Here is a 20,713-nt window from a genome sequence, read left to right as displayed (position 1 = left end):
GTTGTTACGTACTTGTTGCCACGGCGATCACCTGCGAGGAAAGAAACGTTATTAAAATTATATTTTTCTGAATTCTACTTCTTTTAGAACAATGGTCTATTGGCTAGTACGGTAGCAAAAGAAAAATCCTACACATTCATATTTAGATAAAAACATATTTCCTTAAAAAAAAAAAATACACATTTATCAAATTCTGAGATCATCAATCAATCAAAGTTCATTTATACAGACCCTAATCACAGGTCCATTGAAGGGCTAAAAAATTTCATCATTCATGATCATGTGAGAGTCCAATCCATTGGGGGCAAGCAGAGGGTTGTAGGTGGTCTCCATCCAGGTCATAGAGGAGTGGTCCACACCAGGTAGAGACAGCTTACAACAGCTGGGCCAACAGTATACATACATATATACATAAACATATACAGACATACATATACTTGTATGTATAAATATATAGACATACATATACATGTATATATACACATATATAGACATACATATACATGTATATATACATGTATATGTATGTCTATACATATGTATATATACATCTGGATGCATACATATATACACACACACACACATATATATATATATATATATATATATATATATATATATATATATATATATATACACACATATATACACATATATATATATATATATACACACACACATATATATATACACATATATATACATACACATATATATATACACACAAATATATATATATATATACATACACATATATATACACACAAATATATATATATATATATATACATACACATATATACACACATATATATATATACACACACATATATATACATATATACAGTACACATATGAAGTGAAGTGAATTATATTTATATAGCTCTTTTCTCTCGTGACTCAAAGCGCTTTACATCGTGAAACCCAATATCTAAGTTACATTTAAACCAGTGTGGGTGGCACTGGGAGCAGGTGGGTAAAGTGTCTTGCCCAAGGACACAACGGCAGTGACTAGGATGGCGGAAGCGGGGATCGAACCTGGAACCCTCAAGTTGCTGGCACGGCCACTCTACCAACCGAGCTATACAGCCCCGGTATAGCGGTATATATATATATATACACACACACACACATATATATATATATATATATATATATATATATATATATATATATATATATATATATATATATATATATATATATATATATATATATATATATATATATATATATATGTGTATATATATATATATATATATATGTGTATATATATGTATACATACACATATACTGTATATATACATATAAGGAATTTATTTTTAGGAATTGTAAATGTAAATTGTAAAATTAATTCCTTAACATATATACTATATTAAGATATATATGTATATTGATGTATATATACTGGTTAAATGTGTATATTTAATAGTAAAACCCTGCTTAACCTAGTATGTATAATAGCTAACAATATGTAGTAGCTTACACAGAAGTTGAGCTTGTGACCAAGTAGGAAATTGAAGAGTTCTCACCTTACAACAGTCGTAAGACAAGAGGACAGTATTGGCGCCATAAAGATGTCAGTGGTTGATGGATTTTATTTTTGGCAAAGGCTTGCCAGGAAACGTGACAAAGACCAAAAGCCAAGTTGAAAACGGTACAAGACGAGTCGTCGAAAAAGTGTTTGTAGAAGGTCGAGTGGAAGGCGACTAACCTTCTTCTTTAGCTTTCCGTGTGTCTTAAAGGGTCATTGTGGTTTGAGGACTCGTTGATGACATGCTGACTCAGCTTGGCACTGAAGCGTCCACAAAGGGTGAGTCATAGTTTGGTCATGGGGATGTGGACGTTGTTCCAGGCTCCCATCCAAAGCTCTCCTTGCTCCTCCTGCGTCCTCTCACCGGCACACTGAGGAAGACCCCTCATGACCAGACCTTCGTCTGCATCGCTGTTGCCGGCGTCCACACTGGACTCCCTCTCGCCTTGCCCCAGTCCGTCCCCGTCCTCGGTGGTCCCCGTGTGCGGCAGAGCCCCGTTGGTCCCCGAGTCAGAGTCGGGGGGCTGCTCGTGAGCGTCCACGTCCACCTCGGAGGATACGCTGGATTGTCGGGTGTCAAAGACGTTGACCGTCTTATGGATGTCAGAGTTACTGAAGGAGGGGGTGGGGGGGCTCTTAAAGGTGCGCAAGGTTTGGGCGCCGCCCTGCGGTACAGTTCTAGCACCACTCAGGGGTATTTTCTCCTCCAATGTGGCCGCCATTTTATCCACTTTTTTAAAGTGCTTGGCCAGCCGTGAGCTGAAGACGGGCGACGGGGGCTTGCTGTTTGGGGTCGCCGTTCTCCGGGTGCGGATGATGGAGCCGTTCTGGGCCACGTAGAGGCCGCCGTTGACATTGCTGTGGTTGTTTAGCGTGGAGGGGGCGGGGCGGCCGCGTTGGGGTTCCGGGGCGCTGTCGTCGCCGGTGGAGCTGGTCTCGTACTCGCGGTCCAACACCAGCTTGATGCGACGCTTGCGGCCGCCGTGCTGGGAAACACACAGAAGACAAGTTACACCAAAAAGCCCGGAAAATAAAACGACCCTAGATTGTATTTGGTTTGCGCGTATACACCTACGGTATAAACATTTAGATTTAATATACTTGGCCACTTACACACAGTTTGAACAGTAACACTGTTTGAACCTTTAATTAAGTGATTCTTTGGCGTACCACCGCAGTTTGAGAATCACTAAAAACTAGAGATGTCCGATAATGGCTTTTTTGCCGATATCCGATATTCCAATATTGTCCAACTCTTATTACCGATTACGATATCAACCGATACCGATATATACAGTCGTGGAATTAACACATTATTAGGGCTAATTTTGTTGTGATGCCCCGCTGGATGCATTAAACAATGTAACAAGGTTTTCCAAAATAAATCAACTCAAGTTATGGAAAAAAATGCCAACATGGCACTGCCATATTTATTATTGAAGTCACAAAGTGCATTATTGATGGGCAGGGTTGGGGGGTGGGGGGGGGGGGTATATTTTAGCGTCCTGGAAGAGTTAGTGCTGCAAGGGGTTCTGGGTATTTGTTCTGTTGTGTTTATGTTGTGTTACGATGCGGATGTTCTCCCGAAATGTGTTTGTCATTCTTGTTTGGTGTGGGTTCAGTGTGGCGCATATTTGTAACAGTGTTAAAGTTGTTTATACGGCCACCCTCAGTGTGACTTGTATGGCTGTTCACTTGTGTGTGTGAAAAGCCGTAGATATTATGTGACTGGGCCGGCACGCAAAGGCAGTGCCTATAAGATTTATTGGCGCTCTGTACTTCTCCCTACGTCCGTGTACCACTCCGTACAGCGGCGTTTTAAAAAGTCATACATTTTACTTTTTGAACCCGATACCGATAATTTTCGATATTACATTTTAAAGCATTTATCGGCCGATATTATCGGACATCTCTACTAAAAACCAAATGCAGCTTATTGTTTTCATTTAAAGCTTATAATATCTAGCAGTTCTAGCCTTCTACTCCAAGGATGCTTGCAAACTGCTCTTTTGACTTGATGATTATTGCAAAAACAAAGTGCACCTACAGTATGTCCAAAGTCATAGTCCCTGACAGGAGGAACAAATGACAGGATTTAGGGTGACGGGAATGTTTTAATGCCATATCCTCACTTTCAAAATAAAGCTTGAAAATCACCAAGCAACTCATCAGCCCTGCCCCAGAAAGAACCACGGTCACTGAGCTTTGAACACACTGGACTTGTCTGTCTTTGTCCTATAAAGACTTGACTGTTCAATAAAAGAACGCTGTAGTCTAAGAACACGGTCATTGTTTTTCCCCTTTACCTGACACATGTCCCTCTATTCTGTCCCTCTAGCGCTTGTCAAAGTTGGGTTGTGTTTGAGGTTTTTCCTAGCCCCTATCACCAAAGTGCTTGCTCGTGTATAAATTGCCTTGAAGTCACTTGTGCCGTCACTTGGTTGCAAAAATCCAATTAAACATTAACCCTACGAATATTGTGTTTAACCTGCAAGTTTGTATCAGTTTGGAAACTAAACTGTTCCTTGGCCGACGTTCTCTGGTTGAAGTTCCTAGTAGTACTTCAGAAAGCGGACAACATGGGTTTCTTATTACTCGCACGGTCCGCACACAGCAAACACAGCACAGGAAGCAGGGACAGGACTGAAAGAGGATGCTGGAAGAGGTTCAGGAGCAGCAAAGAAGTGCGTTAAAAGCCACCAAGCATCAGTGAGAGTGATAGAAACACATACCAGATCAGATCAAAAACCACAAACCAAGGCAAGTTTGATCAAGTGACAGCAAAGCCAGTCTTACTTCAAGGCAAAGAAGAACATCTCCAAGGAGACGTTGTAGGGTTGAGCTAATCTGCATCTCAAGCTTCCGTTTCATCCCGTTCAGTCATGTGACCAGTATCCTCCTCAGTGTCCTCCATGATGGGGGACAAGTCGTCCGTCTGCGGTGGCGAACTCTCCGTTTTGTCTCCATGTGTTTTTGAAGCTTTGCCTTTTCCTTCTCTCGCCCCGCCTCGTCTCTTAGGACGCGCCCGATTTCTTGGCCCGTCGTCTTCGCTCTCTGTTCCAGACTCCCTACCAGAACCGGACCCGTCATGGCTCAAAGACGCCGAGGGACTTTCCGTGTCAGATTCTGTCTCCTCGCGCTCTGTGGACACGCTGGAGGAGCTTGGGATAGTGGAGTCGGACTCTCTGCGCTCAGAAAAACGCTGCTCATTGAACCTTCTTTGCCATCGCTCTGATGACCCGCCCTCTCCTCCGACCTCCCGACCCCACCTGTCCCCACACCTGTCCCCACACCTGTTCCCACACCTGTTCCCACACCTGTCCCCCCGTGCTGCACCGTCTCTGCCCGACACGAGAGCAGAAACACTCATGTCTCCTACAGAACCACACACCCTTCTACCTCTCTCACCTCCTCTATTTCCGCCATCGCCCCACACTTGGCCGCCCACCCTCGCAGGGCCCTTGAGCCTCCTGGCGAGGGACATACCAAGAGTCTCATACGGCTTTTGTTTCATCGGCAGCCCTTGCAAATAATTCCTATCCATGTGAAGACCACCGTTGGAGACCAAACCAGGCCTCTGTGAAGCTGTCTTTCCTGTCATCTTGATCCTTCCAAGAGTGTCCACCTCGTCCCTGGTTCTTTCCATTTCTTCTTGACTCCCTACTTCTCTCTCAAAGACCTTGCCAGAATCTTCCAATGGTTTAATTCGGGCTTTGTTCCAAGGTGGGTGGAGAGACGGGGGCGGCCCGGCGGTTTTACTAGCAAACGGCAGCAGGGAGCTCACGAGAGCCTTCAACTTGGCTACAGTCCCCAAACTCACAGGCTTTGAGCTTCCTGGTGACACCACACCATTTTGTGTTTTATCAGCCTGGGTTTTATCACTCACAAGGGGCAATGGGACCTCTTTTGGGGGCACGTGGTGAGGCGGGGGATGCGCCCGGCGGTAGACAGGGCGTGGCAGGAATGTGCCTCCTTGAGGGTGTCTTCTCACCTGTTGCCGTGGAGGCGTCGTCCCCCAAAACCAGAGCAAATATTTTAGCAAAGAAAATAAACAATAGGGATTTTCATTAAGTATTGTTTGGAAGAGATTACTACAATGTGTACCGTATTTTCCGCACCATAAGGCGCCCTGGGTTAAAAGCCGCGCCTTCAATGAACGGCATATTTCAAAACTTTGTCCACCTATAAGCCGCCCGGTGTTGTAAGCCGCATCTAACTGCGCTAAAGGAATGTCAAAAAAACAGTCAGATAGGTCAGTCAAACTTTAATAATATATTAAAAACCAGCGTTCTAACAACTCTGTTCACTCCCAAAATGTACGCAAATGTGCAATCACAAACATACGTATATCAACATGGACAGAGCTGCGTGAAAAAAGCCACCCGGCCTCTTCGCGTAAACTTAAACTTACCTTAACCACTCGCTCATCTTTTCTTCATCCATCCCTTCGAGTTAGCTTTTATGATGACGCCGGCTGGAAAGGTCTCTTTTGGCAAGGTCTTCCTTTTGAATATCACCATGGGTGGAAGTTTCTGGCCATTAGCATGGCAAGCTAGAACCACAGTGAAGGATGACTTCTCATTCCCTGTGGTGCGAATATTCACCGTACGTGCTCCCGTTGTATCGACAGTGCGGTTCACAGGAATATCAGTTGCTGTGAAATAGTAATCCGTGTGCGGATGGAGAGATTGCGTCTTTTCATGAACCGGATCCCTGACGCTTAGTAGGAGCCATTTTGTGGTCTTTACAGATGTAAACACACAAAGGAAATGAAACGTACGGTATATCCGCGCGCTTTTTCTTCTTCTACGCGGGCGGGTGGTTGCTTACAGTAGAAGAAGAAGCGCTTCCTGTTCTATGGGGGCGGGTGCTTACCTTGGCGGTTGCTTGCGTAGAAGAAGAAGCGCTTCCTGTTCTACCGGGAAAAAAGATGGCGGCTGTTTACCGAAGTTGCGAGATCGAAACTTTATGAAAATGAATCGTAATATTAATCCATATATAAAGCGCACCGGGTTAAAAGCCGCACTGTCAGCTTTTGAGTAAATTTGTGGTTTTTAGGTGCGGCTAATAGTGCGGAAAATACGGTACACAAATATTACTATATAATTATACATCCTTTTAATAATCAACAACCACCGAGCACTTCTGGGCACAATTATTGGGCAACTATTTGTGTGCACAATCACTAGATAACTATTTGTGTCCACAATCACTAGATAACTACAAATCCCGTTTGCATATGAGTTGGGAAATTGTGTTAGATGTAAATATAAACAGAATACAATGATTTTCAAATCCTTTTCAACCCATATTCCATTGAATGCACTACAAAGACAAGATATTTGATGTTCAAACTCATAAACTTTATTTTTTTTTGCAAATAATAATTAACTTAGAATTTCATGGCTGCAACACGTGACAAAGTAGTTGGGAAAGGGCATGTTCACCACTGTGTTAGATCACCTTTTCTTTTAACAACACTCAATAAACGATTGGGAACTGAGGAAACTAATTGTTGAAGCTTTGAAAGTGGAATTCTTTCCCATTCTTGTTTTATGTAGAGCTTCAGTCATTCAACAGTCCGGGGTCTCCGCTGTCGTATTTTACGCTTCATAATGCGCCACACATTTTCAATGGGAGACAGGTCTGGACTGCAGGCGGGCCAGGAAAGTACCCGCACTCTTGTTTTACGAAGCCACGCTGTTGTAACACGTGCTGAATGTAGCTTGTGCACAATCACTAGATAACTATTTGTGTGCACAATCACTAGATAACTATTTGTGTGCACAATTACTAGATAACTATTTGTGTGCACAATCACTAGATAACTATTTGTATGCACAATCACTAGATAACTATTTGTGTGCACAATCACTAGATAACTATTTGTGTGCACAATCACTAGATAACTATTTGTGTGCACAATCACTAGATAAATATTTGTGTCCACAATCACTAGATAACTATTTGTGTGCACAATTACTAGATAACTATTTGTGTGCACAATCACTAGATAACTATTTGTATGCACAATCACTAGATAACTATTTGTGTGCACAATCACTAGATAACTATTTGTGTGCACAATCACTAGATAACTATGTGTGTGCACAATCACTAGACAACTATTTGTGTGCACAATCACTAGACAACTATTTGTGTGCACAATCACTAGATAACTATTTGTGTCCACAATCACTAGATAACTATTTGTGTGCACAATCACTAGATAACTATTTGTGTGCACAATTACTAGATAACTATTTGTGTCCACAATCACGAGATAACTATTTGTGTGCACAATCACTAGATAACTATTTGTGTGCACAATCACTAGATAACTATTTGTGTGCACAATCACCAGATAACTATTTGTGTGCACAATCACGAGATAACTATTTGTGTGCACAATCACTAGATAACTATTTGTGTGCACAATCACTAGATAACTATTTGTGTGCACAATCACTAGATAACTATTTGTGTGAACAATCACTAGATAACTATTTGTGTGCACAATCACTAGATAACTATTTGTGTGCACAATCACTAGATAACTATTTGTGTGCACAATCACTAGATAACTATTTGTGTGCACAATCACCAGATAACTATTTGTGTGCACAATCACGAGATAACTATTTGTGTGCACAATCACTAGATAACTATTTGTGTGCACAATCACTAGATAACTATTTGTGTGCACAATCACTAGATAACTATTTGTGTGCACAATCACTAGATAACTATTTGTGTGCCCAATCACTAGATAACTATTTGTGTGCACAATCACTAGATAACTATTTGTGTGCCCAATCACTAGATAACTATTTGTGTGCACAATCACTAGATAACTATTTGTGTGCACAATCACTATATAACTATTTGTGTCCACAATCACTAGATAACTATTTGTGTGCACAATTACTAGATAACTATTTGTGTGCACAATCACTAGATAACTATTTGTATGCACAATCACTAGATAACTATTTGTGTGCACAATCACTAGATAACTATTTGTGTGCACAATCACTAGATAACTAATTGTGTGCACAATCACTAGACAACTATTTGTGTGCACAATCACTAGACAACTATTTGTGTGCACAATCACTAGATAACTATTTGTGTCCACAATCACTAGATAACTATTTGTGTGCACAATCACTAGATAACTATTTGTGTGCACAATCACTAGATAACTATTTGTGTGCACAATTACTAGATAACTATTTGTGTGCACAATCACTAGATAACTATTTGTATGCACAATCACTAGATAACTATTTGTGTGCACAATCACTAGATAACTATTTGTGTGCACAATCACTAGATAACTATTTGTGTGCACAATCACTAGATAACTATTTGTGTGCACAATCACTAGATAACTATTTGTATGCACAATCACTAGATAACTATTTGTGTGCACAATCACTAGATAACTATTTGTGTGCACAATCACTAGATAACTATTTGTGTGCACAATCACTAGATAACTATTTGTGTGCCCAATCACTAGATAACTATTTGTGTGCACAATCACTAGATAACTATTTGTGTGCACAATCACTATATAACTATTTGTGTCCACAATCACTAGTTAACTATTTGTGTGCACAATTACCAGATAACTATTTGTGTGCACAATCACTAGATAACTATTTGTATGCACAATCACTAGATAACTATTTGTGTGCACAATCACTAGATAACTATTTGTGTGCACAATCACTAGATAACTAATTGTGTGCACAATCACTAGACAACTATTTGTGTGCACAATCACTAGACAACTATTTGTGTGCACAATCACTAGATAACTATTTGTGTCCACAATCACTAGATAACTATTTGTGTGCACAATCACTAGATAACTATTTGTGTGCACAATCACTAGATAACTATTTGTGTGCACAATTACTAGATAACTATTTGTGTGCACTATCACTAGATAACTATTTGTATGCACAATCACTAGATAACTATTTGTGTGCACAATCACTAGATAACTATTTGTGTGCACAATCACTAGATAACTATTTGTGTGCACAATCACTAGATAACTATTTGTGTGCACAATCACTAGATAACTATTTGTATGCACAATCACTAGATAACTATTTGTGTGCACAATCACTAGATAACTATTTGTGTGCACAATCACTAGATAACTATTTGTGTGCACAATCACTAGATAACTATTTGTGTGCACAATCACTAGATAACTATTTGTGTCCACAATCACTAGATAACTATTTGTGTGCACAATTACTAGATAACTATTTGTGTGCACAATCACTAGATAACTATTTGTATGCACAATCACTAGATAACTATTTGTGTGCACAATCACTAGATAACTATTTGTATGCACAATCACTAGATAACTATTTGTGTGCACAATCACTAGATAACTATTTGTGTGCACAATCACTAGATAACTATTTGTGTGCACAATTACTAGACAACTATTTGTGTGCACAATCACTAGATAACTATTTGTGTGCACAATCACTAGATAACTATTTGTGTCCACAATCACTAGATAACTATTTGTGTGCACAATCACTAGATAACTATTTGTGTGCACAATCACTAGATAACTAGTTGTGTGCACAATCACTAGATAACTATTTGTGTGCACAATTACTAGATAACTATTTGTGTGCACAATCACTAGATAACTATTTGTGTGCACAATCACTAGATAACTATTTGTGTCCACAATCACTAGATAACTATTTGTGTGCACAATCACTAGATAACTATTTGTGTGCACAATCACTAGATAACTATTTGTGTGCACAATCACCAGATAACTATTTGTGTGCACAATTACTAGATAACTATTTGTGTCCACAATCACGAGATAACTATTTGTGTGCACAATCACTAGATAACTATTTGTGTGCACAATCACTAGATAATTATTTGTGTGCACAATCACTAGATAATTATTTGTTTGAACAATCACTAGATAACTATTTGTGTGCACAATCACTAGATAACTATTTGTGTGCCCAATCACTAGATAACTATTTGTGTGCACAATCACTAGATAACTATTTGTGTGCCCAATCACTAGATAACTATTTGTGTGCACAATCACTAGATAACTAGTTGTGTGCCCAATCACTAGATAACTATTTGTATGCACAATCACTAGATAACTATGTGTGTGCACAATCACTAGATAACTAGTTGTGTGCACAATCACTAGATAACTATTTGTGTGCACAATCACTATATAACTATTTGTGTCCACAATCACTAGATAACTATTTGTGTGCACAATTACTAAATAACTATTTGTGTGCACAATCACTAGATAACTATTTGTGTGCACAATCACTAGATAACTATTTGTGTGCACAATCACTAGACAACTATTTGTGTGCACAATCACTAGACAACTATTTGTGTGCACAATCACTAGATAACTATTTGTGTCCACAATCACTAGATAACTATTTGTGTGCACAATCACTAGATAACTATTTGTGTGCACAATCACTAGATAACTATTTGTGTGCACAATTACTAGATAACTATTTGTGTGCACAATCACTAGATAACTATTTGTATGCACAATCACTAGATAACTATTTGTGTGCACAATCACTAGATAACTATTTGTGTGCACAATCACTAGATAACTATTTGTGTGCACAATCACTAAATAACTATTTGTGTGCACAATCACTAGATAACTATTTGTATGCACAATCACTAGATAACTATTTGTGTGCACAATCACTAGATAACTATTTGTGTGCACAATCACTAGATAACTATTTGTGTGCACAATCACTAGACAACTATTTGTGTGCACAATCACTAGACAACTATTTGTGTGCACAATCACTAGATAACTATTTGTGTGCACAATCACTAGATAACTATTTGTGTGCACAATCACTAGATAACTATGTGTGCACAATTACTAGATAACTATTTGTGTGCACAATCACTAGATAACTATTTGTATGCACAATCACTAGATAACTATTTGTGTGCACAATCACTAGATAACTATTTGTGTGCACAATCACTAGATAACTATTTGTATGCACAATCACTAGATAACTATTTGTGTGCACAATCACTAGATAACTATTTGTGTGCACAATCACTAGATAACTATTTGTGTGCACAATCACTAGACAACTATTTGTGTGCACAATCACTAGATAACTATTTGTGTGCACAATCACTAGATAACTATTTGTGTGCACAATCACTAGATAACTATTTGTGTGCACAATCACTAGATAACTATGTGTGCACAATTACTAGATAACTATTTATGTGCACAATCACTAGATAACTATTTGTATGCACAATCACTAGATAACTATTTGTGTGCACAATCACTAGATAACTATTTGTGTGCACAATCACTAGATAACTATTTGTGTGCACAATCACTAGATAACTATTTGTGTCCACAATCACTAGATAACTATTTGTATGCACAATCACTAGATAACTATTTGTGTGCACAATCACTAGATAACTATTTGTATGCACAATCACTAGATAACTATTTGTATGCACAATCACTAGATAACTATTTGTGTGCACAATCACCAGATAACTATTTGTGTGCACAATCACTAGATAACTATTTGTATGCACAATCACTAGATAACTATTTGTGTGCACAATCACCAGATAACTATTTGTGTGCACAATTACTAGATAACTATTTGTGTGCACAATCACTAGATAACTATTTGTGTGCACAATCACTAGATAACTATTTGTATGCACAATCACTAGATAACTATTTGTGTGCACAATCACTAGATAACTATTTGTATGCACAATCACTAGATAACTATTTGTATGCACAATCACTAGATAACTATTTGTGTGCACAATCACTAGATAACTATTTGTGTGCACAATCACCAGATAACTATTTGTGTGCACAATCACTAGATACTTGAACTTGTCCACACGCAAACGCATACTTTGGTCTTTAAAAACGCACATTTTTGCAAATGCTGGCCGAGGGGAAGAGTTTCACAACTCTCAACGGCTCAACGGCGACTTGTGATGACGTCACACTTGTGCACTTGTCATTTCCTGTGCTCACGATATAGTACACAACACTGCCTTTAAAGAGGACTTATACTATTTGAACATAAACATACTGCTAGTTTTACTCTATGTTGATGAAGAAACGCATCCAAATGGGCTTTGAAAGACGCTCAGACCCTCCCGCCAGCGCCAAAGACAGTCGGCTGTTTTGAATACGATCGCGGTCGGACATCCAGCTGATGGGACAACTTTGGCAAGCAAGACTTCTTGCTTTGTGTCCTAAGAAATAAATTTTTTTAGCCCTTTAGCAACAGATCATGAAGTTATTTACTTACTTGTGTTCCTTTTTAGATGTCCGATAATATCGGCAGTCCGATAAATGCTTTAAAATGTAATATCGGAAATTATCGGTATCGGTTTCAAAAAGTAAAATGTATGAGTTTTTAAAACGCCGCTGTACGGAGTGGTACACAGACGTAGGGAGAAGTACAGAGCGCCAATAAACCTTAAAGGCACTGCCTTTGCGTGCCGGCCCAGTCACATAATATCTACGGCTTTTCACACACACAAGTGAATGCAATGGTCAACAGCCATACAGGTCACACTGAGGGTGGCCGTATAAACAACTTCAACACTGTTACAAATATGCGCCACACTGTGAACCCACACCAAACAAGAATGACAAACACATTTCGGGAGAACATCCGCACTGTAACACAACATAAACACAACAGAACAAATACCCAGAAGCCCTTGCAGCACTAACTCTTCCGGGACGCTACAATATACACCCCCCGCTACCTCCTAAAGCCACCTCAACCCCGCCCCCCCCAACCCTGCCCACCTCAACCTCCTCATGCTCTCTCAGGTAGAGCATGTCCCAAATTCCAAGCTGCTGTTTTGAGGCATGTTAAAAAAAATAATGCACTTTGTGACTTCATTAATAAATATGGCAGTGCCATGTTGGCATTTTTTTCCATAACTTGAGTTGATTTATTTTGGAAAACCTTGTTACATTGTTTAATGCATCCAGCGGGGCATCACAACAAAATTTGGCATAATAATGTGTTAATTCCACGACTGTATATATCGGTATCGGTTGATATCGGAATCGGTAATTAAGAGTTGGACAATATCGGAATATCGGATATCGACAAAAAAGCCATTATCGGACATCATTCCTTTTGTTTTGCTGTGAGTCTTCCACGAATAACAAAAAAAAAACATGACATATCCTTCCTCCTTGTTAGAGAGTACTGATGATTGAATGAGTTGTAATTTTGCAGCGGCACGCTCGTCCGTGCACTGTAGGCACTTAAACATTCAAGAGGTATCCTTGGCTCATTGATAATGTGAGCTGATTTTTAGAAATAATATACACTCTACTGCACATATATTATTATATTGACGATTAAACGTGTTATATATTCCACAAGTGTTAGGTTTTAGCAGCCCATGCGCGCTTTAGGCACTTAAAGAAAGATTCATAATGTTCCCCGGGCTCTGTAAGTGCAGGCAGGTTGTTAATATAATGAACATGTCATTGTACATCTCGTGCAGGGGTAGGGAACCTATGGCTCTAGAGCCAGATGTGGCTCTTTTGATGACTGCATCTGGCTCTCAGATAAATCTTAGCTGACATTACTTAACAGGATAAGTACTGAATAATTCCGCTGGTCATCACAGTGTTAAAAATAACGTTCAAAATATAAAACATTCTCATGCATTTTAATCCATCCATCCGTTTTCTACCGCACCTGTTCAAGAAGTCGCATTAATGGTAATAATAATAATAATACCTGGGATTTATATAGCGGGGGGGGGGGGGGGGGGGATAAAAACAACTTTATTATAAAAAATAATAATAAAATAAAATAAATAAATAAGAGACACCTAGGGCAGGGTCAGTTTGGAAAGGCTAATGTGAAGAGGTGAGTTTTTAGGGTGGCTTTGAAGGTAGGGAGGGAGGGGGCATCTCTGATGTGCCTGGGGAGAGCGTTCCAGAGAGATGGGGGCAGCCACGGAGGAGGCCCTGTCGCCCCTGGTTCGGCGCCTAGTCTTGGGGACTTCCAGGAGGCCGGCATCACTAGACCTGAGGGAACGGGACGGGACGTGTGGCTGGAGGAGGTCAGAGAGGTAGGGTGGTGCCAGGTTATGGAGTGCCTTGTAGGTGGTGAGGAGTATTTTAAAGGTGATTCTGTATTTGACAGGCAGCCAGTGGAGGTCATGGTAAGAAGTATTTTATTTATTATTGGTTAGCTTCAGAATAACAGTGTTATTAAAAATAATGAGAGACTTATTATACTCTAGAAATGTTGGTCTTGCTTAAAAATGCATGCATTTAGTTGTACTCAGTGTTAAAAAAAATATTATATGGCTCTCACGGAAATACATTTTAAAATATTTGGCTTTCATGGCTCTCTAAGCCAAAAAGGTTCCCGACCCCTGATCTAGTGTATCACAGTAACCATTATATCAACAGAGGTGTAATGTCACCAAGTCTTGCGAGGCAACTATGAGCTCACTATGCAACTATTATTAGGCCACGTCCACACAAACACGACGTGTTTCAAAAACGCATATCCGGGCTTAAAACGATCTCCAGCCACACCAGTGTAGTTTCAAAAGTGTCCATGTCTACACTGCAAAAAATTTAAATCTAAGTAAGATGAAATATCTCAAATAAGGGTGATATTTGCTTATTTTCTGTCTGATAAGATAATTCTTCACTAAGCAGATTTTATGTTAGAGTGTTTTACTTGTTTTAAGAGTGTTGGTCCTAAATGATCTCAGTAAGATATTACAGCTTGTAGCTGAGATGTTATGACCTATATTGAGTAAAACATGCTTGAAACTAGAATATCAACTGATGAAAAGCTGTGTCATTAACACTCACAAGTATAACACTTTTTTAAAATAATAATTTCTTATTTCAAGCATGAAAAAAAAATCATGACTTTGACACAATTGTGTCTCATATTAAAACAGATGACAGCCAAATGGACTTTGCTGTTTTATTTTCAATGAAACAATAGAAAATACGTACTCATATAGTAGTACAGTTGTTATTAGTGAGAATATACTTATTTTAAGGTATTTTTGGGTTCATTGAGGTTAGCTAATTAGGGACCGCTATGTCCCTTTGGGACAGAGGACCCTATTGTATTTTGTGCGTTTTATTATTATTATTATCTGCCGCATCTTTGAGCTGTAATTTGACCCTCTTAACATGCTTCAAAGCACACCATATTTGACACACGCATCAGGACTGGAGAAATTTGCCATTTAATAAAAAAACCAAACCCCAAAACTCAAAATTGCGCTCTAGCGCCTCCTAGGAAAAACACAGACAAAACTGCTTGTAACGTCCGGTAGCAATGTCGTAGAGACATGAAACAAAAACCTCTATGTAGGTCTGACTTAGACCTAGATTTCATACATTGACATCCTTCAGCAAAAATCAACAGGAAGTTGGCAATTCCCCCTTCAAAACAAAAGTTTTGTAAAAACAGTCACTTTTGCCTCTTTGAGCTGTAATTTGACCCCCTTAACATGCTTCAAAACTCACCAAACTGGACACACACATCAGGACTGGCAAAAATTGTGATCTAATAAAAAAAAACCCAACCCCAAAACTTTAAATTGCGCTTTAGCGCCCCCTAGGAAGAAAGCACAGACACAACTGCTCCTAGGAAGAAAACTCAGACAAAACTGCCTGTAACTCCCAGTAGGAATGTCTTAGAGACATGAAACAAAAACCTCTATGTAGGTCTCACTTAAAACTTAATTTCATATATTGACAACCCCCAGCAGAAATCAACAGGAAGTTTGCAATCCCCCTTCAAAACAAAAGTTTTGTAAAAACCGGTTACCTTTTTTCAAACATTATCTCCTCTGAGCGCGTTTGTCGTGTCGGCTTCAAACTATCACAGGAGAGAGATTGAACTCTTCTGATTAAAAGTTGACCAAAGAGTTTTAATTACTGCTCCGGTTTGGATTTTATGTGCCGTCAAAGTCGGTCCCGTCCATCGCTGCTTGCAGCTTTAATTTGACTTGTTTTGGAAAGTCTTGACAAGCCAAATTTTCTTGTTCTATTGGCAGATAATTTTGCTTAGTTCAAATAAAATACCCTTAATTTGTGTATTTTTTTTTCTTGTTTTTGAACACTGACTTTTTGCAGTGTACACACAAACACATACACTTGCTACCATGCACATTTTGTCTAGTCGGAAGCCTGAAAAAGCAGCAACAGCTGACTTGGTGGCATTACACCTCTGTTATCTGTTATGTTTATTTTCATTTACCAGACATAGAATAACATGAACATTATCTTTAAAAACCAACCTGCACTTACACAGAGCCCTGGAAACATTATGAATCTCTTTTAGTGTTTAAAGAGCTCCCGGAGTGGGGGCGTAACAGAAAATAATTGAGAAGCACTGATCTACACAAATGGAAGCAACACACGTAAGTTGACTTCATGATCTGTCGTTAAATAAGGACTAAAAACATGACTTAATGTTGTATCTTATGACAAAGTGCAAAAAGTCTTGACAGCGATCGTATCCAAAACAGCCGACTGTCATTGGTGCTGGCGGGAGTGTCGCAAAGCCCATTTTGATGTGTCTTTTTCATCAATTCAAAGTGAAAATAGCTGCATGTCTACGTTCAAACATACAGTAAGTAGGGATGATGTTTGACAAGAAATTATCGAGTTCGAGCCTATTATCGAATCCTCTTATCGAACCGATTCCTTATCGATTCTCTTATCGAGTCCAGATAGGTTGTTGTATATGGAAAAAAACACACAATATTTGGTTTAACAAAAGCTCACTTTTATTATATAAGAAAAAAATAGAATCTAATAAATAAATAAATATTGACTGTTAACCCCCTAAAAAAATAAAATACAATAAATATTGACTGTTGTTACCCAAAGTATATTAAGTGGGATTTTTCAGAAAAACAAATATATACAGTAACACAAAAACAACCTGTCTCTGTGATACTATAGGTGTATAAATAATAATAAAACTGAAAATAATACAGCTCTCCAAAAAGTGCACTTCTGCTGCTATTTGACATAACTGTTTGTTATGATGCTTTGACATTTTTGCACTTTTTCTTTATTGAAAGAACATTCTATGAAGAGAAAGGTTCTTTGCAAATGTGGTTACAATGCTAAAAAATGAAAAGTTAAAGCTAAAAAAAGAAATACACTTTATTGAGTTAACATTATTTCTTTATATGGGGAAAGATGTGATGTTATGAGCTAGGAATATAACAACTACACGGGAGTGACGAGCATGCGCGGTAGCAGAGGTGGGACCAAGTCATTGTTTTGCAAGTCACAAGTAAGTCTCAAGTCTTTGCCCTCAAGTCCGAGTCAAGTCCCGAGTCAAGACAGGCAAGCCCCGAGTCAAGTCCAAAGTCAAGACTGGAAAGTCTCAAGTCAAGTCCTAAGTCCTGCATTTTGAGTTTCGAGTCCTTTCAAGTCCTTTTAACCACAGACTAATATATTAACACAGATTGTGTATGCTTTTCAAACGCTGTATTTATTTATTAAAACAAGTGCATTTTAAATTGCAGGAAAGAAAATTGTGCTGACATTGCACTTTATAATAGCACTATTAACCAGTCATTTTAAACATTAACTCATTCCTTTACAGAACAAACACATTGAAAAATAAAGTGCAAATGTACTTATTTGTACAAAAGTGTTAACATTGAAAAAACACGACATATACGTGAACATAACAAAAAAGTTGTACTTTTTATAAGTCAGGGCCCTATGCTGCATTGCATTTGCAAAACACCAAATTAGCCAAGAGTCTGTCAGTCATTTGTGCACGATGGGGGCGTAGTATGATGCCACCATGGCTGAAAACTCGCTCCACTGGAGCACTGGAGGCAGGCACTGCCAAGACTCTCATGGCCACTCGGAATAGTGAAGGAAGAGTCTTCATGTTCAATGCCCAGAACAAAAGGGGGGAGAGAGTTGTTTTGGGTTGGTGCACTACTTGTAAGTGTATCTTGTGTTTTTATGTTGATTTAATTAAAAAAAGAAAAAGAAAAAAAATTATTTCTTGTGCGGCCCGATACCAATCGATCCACGGACCAGTGGTTGGGGACCACTGAGGTAAACAACCAACAGTATGTCAGAAAGCTAGCTAAAACGGTACACATATTCATAATATAGTATACATTTTAACTGACCTTTATTTTACTATTTTTGTCTTTTTTTAGGTGGCTAAAATACGCGGTGCTGCTGACCGCCGTCTAACGTTACGTGTGATATGTTGACTAACGTAACCCTGCTTAAAAAAAATCACTGAACAAAAAGTATGAATAAGGTAGTGAACTGCAACAGATTCCCGTGTTTGCAATAACGTTATAACGTTAGCAGTGAGTTTACAGCCTCACTGATTTAACTACACAGCAAATAAAAGTCACGTTACTTAGCCAATAAACATTATCTTACATTCAAAACTTACCGTTCTTTGTGCAACTTCAAATGCCGGACGAAGTTGGAAGTTGTTGCCTCTCCATCAGTAATTTTCGAACCGCATGTGTTGCATACTGCAAACCGTTTTGTGTTGACCACCTCGTAATTTTTATACCCAAACAAAATTATTTTAGGTATCATTTTTTGTTCACTGGCGTGTGGTTTGGACATGTCTTCTTCGTTGGTTGTCCTGCAATTTGATTGGATGAATGCTGTGTGATGAAAACAAAGTAGATCTAATTTGATTGGCTGTTGTACTGAGACCACACCAGCTGACACACGCAACGCTGATAGACAAGTACACAATGAAAAATACGGAGCGCTCCCGAATAACTTTTTCATCTTTGGGTTTTGGGGAAAGTAGCAAGTCATGTCAAGTCATGTCAATTCAAAAGGCTCAAGTCAAGTGAAGTCACAAGTCAATGATGTTAAATTCTAAGTCGAGTTGCAAGTCTTTTTACATTTTGTCAAGTCGAGTCTAAAGTCATCAAATTCATGACTCGAGTCTGACTCGAGTCCAAGTCATGTGACTCGAGTCCACACCTCTGCGCGGTAGCCCCGAAATGTGTTGTTGCATGTCGCCACCCGGCAGCTAAGAATGAGGTTATGAGCACGCTGTGAAAGTAAACGTCAAGAACTCAGCCAACACGCCTCGTCTGCATTATTTATAATTAGACAGACAACACATATACGGTGTGATTTTGTTTTGTTTACAAGGAAAGAAAAACAAAAGTTAAAAAAGGGAGATGTTGTATATATATGTATGTGCTGCGGTTGCTTTAAGAACGTTGCGACAGCTGCCGTAAAGGAGGTGCGTTGCTAGCCTGGTTGCTATGTTTCCGGTTGGTCGTAAAAGTGTTCGTCATGTGTTTGTACCCTGCTCAAATCTCTCAGTAAAGTTATTCATTGGATTATACCTTTTTGTTTTGAACTTTATTACACCTTGGAGCGCTTTTTCCGGTCCATTTTTTTTCCTGGTTTCCCTATCTGCGCCTAATGACTGAGCTACGTGACGTCATTTCTTGAGATGTCACACGGAGCATTTCTGGTCGGGACGGGATTCGTTCGCAGGGATTCGAATAAAGAACCAACTCTTTTTCTTTACTATAGTGGTCTCGATAACGGGTACCGGTTCTCAAAATGGGATTCGAGTCCGAGGACTCGGTTCTTTTCTTATCGAACAACCGGGAAAACCGGTTTCGAGTATCATCCCTAACAGTAAGTCTTCCTTTGGTGTGTTTAAAGCCTGCAAAGCAGTGTTGTTGAGCTTTGGAAATGACAGCGCACAACCGTGACGTCATCAGAGGAGTACAAGTCTTCGTTTAAGGCCATGTTTGGAACTCTACACTTTGGCCGGCGTTTGCAAAAGTCTGCATTTTTAAGGACAAAAGTATGCGTTTGTGCGTGGACAAGAGGCCTAAACGCAGAGATAAGTATGCATTTATTAAGTATCCCTGTTCGTGGGGGCACCTATTAGCACACTATGCATCAATTGGTGTGTGCAATACTTACAGTGCTCCGGAAAGTATTCACAGCGCTTCACTTCTCCACATTATGTTATGTTGCCGCCTTATTCCAAAGTGGAATGAATTCTGTTTTTTCTTCTCAAAATTCTACAGACA

General features: G+C 39.1%; 1 protein-coding gene across 4 annotated transcripts in view; it reads right to left on the bottom strand.

Annotated features, from left to right (window-relative positions):
- The window catches only part of LOC133610462 (protocadherin-15-like), a 345,402-nt gene that overhangs the window by 4,315 nt on the left and 320,374 nt on the right, over window positions 1-20,713 (bottom strand). For 2 of the 4 annotated variants that reach the window (XR_009815878.1, XR_009815879.1), the window contains 3 exons: window positions 5,421-5,525; window positions 1,715-2,520; window positions 1-31 (listed from right to left, as the gene is read on the bottom strand). The exon at window positions 1-31 is cut by the window's left edge and continues 28 nt beyond it. Coding sequence is in view for 1 of the 4 variants with exons in the window: in XM_061966744.2 (XP_061822728.1) it covers window positions 1,819-2,520; window positions 5,421-5,525 (807 nt within the window). In the remaining 3 variants the exon portion in view is untranslated. Of the gene's footprint in view, window positions 32-1,465; window positions 2,521-5,420; window positions 5,526-20,713 lie in introns of those variants that run through there. The other 2 variants (XR_009815880.1, XM_061966744.2) reach the window with 2 other exon arrangements.

The sequence above is a fragment of the Nerophis lumbriciformis genome, linkage group LG11, assembly GCF_033978685.3.
Source record: "Nerophis lumbriciformis linkage group LG11, RoL_Nlum_v2.1, whole genome shotgun sequence".
NCBI lineage: Eukaryota > Metazoa > Chordata > Actinopteri > Syngnathiformes > Syngnathidae > Nerophis > Nerophis lumbriciformis.
The sequence above is the reverse complement of the archived record's forward strand: the minus strand, read 5'-3'. Positions and strand labels throughout refer to the sequence as shown.